The sequence below is a fragment of the Arachis duranensis genome, chromosome 4, assembly GCF_000817695.3.
Source record: "Arachis duranensis cultivar V14167 chromosome 4, aradu.V14167.gnm2.J7QH, whole genome shotgun sequence".
Classification (NCBI taxonomy): Eukaryota; Viridiplantae; Streptophyta; class Magnoliopsida; order Fabales; family Fabaceae; genus Arachis; species Arachis duranensis.
In genome coordinates this window covers 27300481-27306272 of record NC_029775.3, presented here as the reverse complement: position 1 = coordinate 27306272, position 5792 = coordinate 27300481, and the positions used below count along the sequence as shown (strand labels likewise).

The 5792-nt window shown below is 35.5% G+C and overlaps 1 protein-coding gene across 16 annotated transcripts; it reads left to right on the top strand.

The window, feature by feature from the left end:
• The first annotated feature begins 344 nt into the window (after positions 1 to 344).
• Positions 345 to 3861, top strand: LOC110279954 (uncharacterized). Of its 16 annotated transcripts, none has more exons than XR_002373775.2 (6): positions 346 to 1384; positions 1494 to 1855; positions 2029 to 2296; positions 2439 to 2687; positions 2850 to 2899; positions 3445 to 3861. XR_002373775.2 is itself a non-coding variant. In XM_052261137.1 (6 exons), exons 5-6 carry the CDS (start codon positions 2190 to 2192, stop codon positions 2674 to 2676), a joined length of 345 nt encoding a protein of 114 aa, XP_052117097.1. In that variant the 5' UTR covers positions 347 to 838; positions 1027 to 1114; positions 1240 to 1384; positions 1494 to 1855; positions 2029 to 2189; the 3' UTR covers positions 2677 to 3861. The 16 variants fall into 16 exon arrangements, 12 of the variants coding, with proteins under 12 accessions (XP_020995950.2, XP_020995949.2, XP_052117094.1 ...); XR_002373774.2 differs by having other exon boundaries at positions 3093 to 3861; XR_008008546.1 differs by having other exon boundaries at positions 3012 to 3861.
• Positions 3862 to 5792: the final 1931 nt, after the last annotated feature.

Sequence of the window (5792 nt, the reverse complement as noted above, 5' to 3'; positions counted from 1 at the left end):
ACCCAGATCCGATTCGAAATATATACCGGACCTATTTGTTAGACCCGAATTCGACCCTAGACCTGATAAAACACTACTAGAAAATTAGTTATTACAGACGGATATTTCCGACGGATTTTATCCCACGGAAATATAGACAGAATTTCAGAGGGATTTTTTTGTCGGAAAATAAAAAAATGAATTAGCATAAATTACAGACAGAAAACAAAATCCGTCGATAATTCTGTCGGTAAAATTAATTTTTTTCAAAAGAAATGATTACAGACGAAAATTTCGTCTGTAATTAAATAAACAAAATACTGTATTTTAGTAAATTATTACAGACAGAAAAATCCGACTGCAATTAAAAAATTTCCGTCTGAAAACATGGAGCTAACCCTAACTTACACCCTAGTCTCTCGAGCTTCATTCACCCTCCACACAAGTGAAGAACTTCTTCCTCTCTCCGTCTACGCTCTCTCACCGTCCACGAGCTTCTTTAACCGCTGCCGCCGCCGCTCGCGTCGCACAATCTCATCACTGACCTCAGCAACGGCCATTCGCTGGTTATCCTCATCCACCGGTTCAGGAATCACTGCACTCATCCTTCAGGGAAGATCTCTGCCCTGATGGTCACGGAGGTAGTCGCGTCGTCGTCGTTCTCACCGCTCTGGGCCCATCCGCCTCCTTCATGCACGGTGTCATCTCCCTCCAACTTTGCCGACGGCGATTCAACCCCTCCGCTGCTACTCTGCTGCCCTGGATGGCAACTTCCTCCTCAGATCGGCCCGAGCCGTTTCCTCCAAATGCGCCAAATGTAGATCCAGGTGTTCTTCTCTTTTGTGTTCTGGAATGAGAGGTAATTTTGATTGCAGTTTTTGGAATTGAATTTTGGAATCCTGCTCGAACTGAAATTGCTCTTGATTATACTGGTTGAAATTCAAAATTGAAAGCTAATTCTTCTTCTTCAGCCAAATCTATTGCTTCTTCTTCGTTTTCTGCATAAATAGACAAAGATGAATGCTGAATTATTGCTCGATCTGCCAGCTCTGTTGATTTTGTTTGTTGTTGAGGTTAAAATGTAAAATTGAAATCTGATGAGTCTCCTTCTTCTCCTTTGATGTGAACTTCTTCTGTAAGTTTTGGATTCCTTGCTGATTCTGAAGCTTTTGATGTTGTAGACTCTAATTCTGCAATTTTATATTCTGAATCTGAATTCCAAAATTGGAGATATGTGATTATTGAATTTTCTGCTGCTAGCTTTGCTGAATTGTTACTGAGTAGTGAAAATTCTGCATTTGATTTGGCCTGAATCTGGAAAATTGGAGGCTCCTGGAGTCGTTGATGATCGTTGATTTGGCTGTGGTTACTGTTCTAAGGTCATATAATGAGACTGCATTTTTTGGTTAGTCAAAATTATCCTGTCACCATCTTCAATTAAGCTCTGTCATATAAGCTCTGGCCCTGTTATTGTTTCTAGACTTGTATGATTTTCCCTTTAATTCATGAAACAGGTTCAGGAAGGACATGAATTTCAGTACCAAGATGAACTTGCCAAATTGGTGTCTCTAGAACATTTCTTTAGGTTCGATGTGCCGGCTCAGACTTCAAGAGATACCGAAGAGACCTTGCTCAAAGTCACAAGGATACTTAGTGCTGTTAGGAAGCTGCCCTTAGCTAGAACTGAAAGTGCAACCGGTTCGGCTTCTGACTTGGATTCTATGCCTCTGGAATCAGATGTGTGTGGCACTCTACCACTGCAGCTGAATGATGAAAAGGAGAGGGAACTTGATTCTACTGAGGAATTCGCCGATTAGAGTGCCTTGCTAAGCCAGTCTCGGAAGATATTGCCAGCCTTGTACAGAAGGGTAGCCAAGTAAGTTTCTATATTCTTCTGCCATTTATCTTCAAGTGAACAATCAATTTAATTAGAAGCCACAGCTGAATTTGATATCATGTCCCTCAAACTGAAGCTCACAAAGCTTTAAGTTTGCAAGTTCTGACAAATTAAACCTTTAACAATGACAAACGTGAGTGGATGAATGGCAGGGCAAAATGATTCTATTTAGCTGAGCTTTTGAAGACGAGCAGTGGAATAATGTTCATAGCCACTGAACTTAAAAACTGAGTTAACTAGAAGAAAGCTAAGGGACTTCTTTTATGAAGGAAGTGGGAGACTGAGAAGCAGCATTGAGTTTTTTGGCAGTAGAATGGACTTTACAGTTAGTGATTCCATTGTATTCAATGAAAATAATTTGATTGCTGAAGATATCTCTAAACTAGAAGATGCGTTTAAGCAGCTATTATCATTTTTCAGGTTTGTATATTTTTAGCTTTATGTTGTTCATGTTGAGCCAAAGATTCATTGCTTGTGTTGTAATCACTTGAAAGATTTTTTTTTTAAGTTTCTTATGATTTGAAGTTATTTTTAAGTTTCTTATGATTTCTTTGCAGTGCAGGGAAATGGGTTTGTGGACATTACTTGAGGGGTTCCTGCTTCTTGCAAATGCACTAGAGATACTAAATGAGGACCGATTTCTGGCACCTAAAGGATGGGGCTTATCTGATTTTTCAAGTGGTTGGACAAAATATTTCAAAGGCGAGCTCATAGGTCTTATTTACGCAACTCAATACCTAAAAGTTCCTCTCATACTTCTCAACTCCATCTGCATCATTTTGAAATTTATTTCTGGATAATGCCTAGCAAGGTGAGATTTCAAGACGTGTTGTCTAAACATTTTGTTAATCTTGTGTATGTTAATATCTGGTGTTATGAAAATACCCTCAGCTTTCCTACGTTAAATTTTCAAACAAAAAAGAACTCTACTTTTCTTAAACTGATGCTTGAGCCATTCTGACTGATATGCCAGTGCAACTCAAGGACATAAACTGGACGTAGTTGATTAGATTCTTAGTTCAGGTAATGAATGACTCTAGTCATCAAGTTATACTTTGTCATTTTCAAACTTGACTGACGTTTCAGTTCAACTCATGAACATGAAATGAATTATAAGTTGGTTAATTTTGTGTAGTTTGAACATTTGCTTGAAATAACTGCCTTCATAGAGATATCGCCTTCACTCTCTTCAATCCTCGCCCCCCTCTCTCTGTAGAATCAGAGGGCCCAGCTTGCTCCGTAATCATGTCTTGGCGCGTGCAGAAGATAAGGCCAGAGGTTCCTCCGCTTCTTCCCAGCAGCAGATCCTGGTTCTTATGGATACCCATTTATAGCAAAGTTTGTGAATTTGTATATTCGATACTGATTTGCATATTTTGAGTCAAGGGCACCTCAAAAACCAATGCAAGATTCAAAATTTCTGGAAAGTTTGTTGAATTTGAACCTAATGATATCAACTCCACTTAAAAATAAAAATAAAATATAAACCTCTGTATATGTGGCAAAGTTACATATCTGCTGCTTATAGCTTAGTGCTTAACTCATACTTCACGTATAAATGTTTTCAGGACTTACCAACTGAATCTGAAACTGTGATTCCCTATGTTCACTCCATGAAACAAGCTCACAAGATTTTGAGGACAGTTATAAGCCCAAGACTGATTTGCTCAAAGCTGTTGCGGTATTTGCAGCAGCTGCAACTGGGGCAGTGGCAATTAACCATTCTTGGGTGGCCGCAAATCAGGTCTATCAATGTCCTCTTAGTTGAAATTCACTTGTGTATATTTCAGCATGGGTGTTTGCATTTGGGAATATGTTTACAAGTCTGTGACCATGACTGCAGGATCTTGCCATGGCATTACTATTTGTAATAGGATATGTAGGCATCATATTTGAGGAATCTCTAGCTTTCAACAAAAGTGGAGTAGGACTTAGTATAGTTGAAGAATACATTGAGTTTATGTTTTGAATTATAGTTAATGTATCAACACACTTTGATGTATGGTTGTTACTTATTATTATAGTTGATGATCAATATATTTTGTTTATGTTTTGAATTATATTGACTTGCTTGTTTATAATACTTTTCTTTTAGTTTGATAATACGATGAATTTGTTTATGTTTTGAAATATTATAAATATTCAAATATAAATTAGATAAAAATTTGTATTAAAATTATATTTATTTTGTATGAAAACAAGTTTATTTTGTAATTAGAAAAAGTAAAAAAAATTCTATTTTACCTTACAGACGGATTTTCTGTCTGTAATCATGATTTTCCAAAGTTTAATTTACAGACAGAAAATCCGTCAGAAAATCCATCTGTAAATTACAGACGGAAAATTTGTCAAAAAATCCGCCTGTAATTACAGACGGAAAATCCGTCTGAAAATCTGCCTGTAATTACAGACAGAAAATCCGTCTGAAAATCCGCCTGTAATTACAGACGAAAAATCCGTCTGTAAGTTTGTCACCTTCAGGAAATGGAGGGAGAATTTACAGAGGAAAAATCCGTCGGTAAATCGTAAAAATCCGTCGGTAATTTTTCGACGGAAAAAAAAATCCGTCGATAAATAATTTCAGACGGGGCTTTTACAGAGGGACAAAATCCGTCGGTAATTTCGTCGGTAACCAAAAATCCGTCTGTAATAAAGACTAAATCTGTCTATAAATCTGTCTGTATTTATCCATTTTCTAGTTGTGAAACTTACACACTTTCGGGTCACGATTGTACCTGGTAAAAACCAAGTGAAACCGGACCGTTAATATTACATTACCTTAATACCTTCTTGTAAGCTAACATGTGAAAATATCCAAAATTTCAATACTCCAACCATTATTTGACATGGTAAAATTCACTTAAAAAAATATAACAAGAACCAACCATTCTCTAAAACTAAAACATAACCACAATCCATACTAATATTATCTAATAACACCAAATATTTAAATCAATACAAATAATACAATATTATGTATTAATCTAAAGTCTTATGCATTTTAAACATAAAACATTAACTTATAGTCTTATAATAACTAATAACACAAAATATTAAAGTTTACAATACTTAAATTCCACATAAAAATAGCCATCACCCATCACTAATAACAAAAAATATTAATTGTATATGATGACTGGGCACCGGGCCGAGTTTGGGTGACCCGAGCTATAGCTCAGACCCGACTCAAAATAATGACCGAGTCTATTTTTGAGACCCTTATTCGACTCTAGACCCGATAAAATTATACCAGATTAGCTCCTAAAATATTCGGGATCGAATCGGATCTTCAGACCGGATCAGGCTATACACACCCCTAGGCTGAGCTGTGTAAATTGACTTGGATTTTTGAGAATTTCTCATTCAGTATTAATCTTTCTGAAATAACGTCGTCTGTTAAAAAAATTAGGATAAGTTACTCAATTAAACCAAAAGCATGCCAATATTACTCAGATCTTCCAAAACAAAAAAAGCAATGTGAATGTCCCAACTTCCATTTTTATATAAATCGAACTTAATAAATTCGATTTAGCAAAAAATATACTAAATCAAAATAAATAAATTCGAATTGCATGCATTTGAACGTCACTTATAAATTGAATCTAATGGATTAGATTTAAGATCCATGCTAAATCGATACAAATGAATTCGATTTATATAATACAGTAAATCAAATTCATTCAATTCGATTTATTCTTATACCTAGTTCTTTATATAAATCAAAACCATTAGGATCGATTTAGTATTTATGACACCATTTGTATAAATCGAATGTACTCGGTTCGATTAATACAGACGTTTATAAATACGAACTCACGTAAATATAATACTCTTTTATATAATTAATAATTTAAAAATTAAAAAAATTATTTTATTCTATACAGGAAAGATAATGTCAATAAAATTTTATACCGCT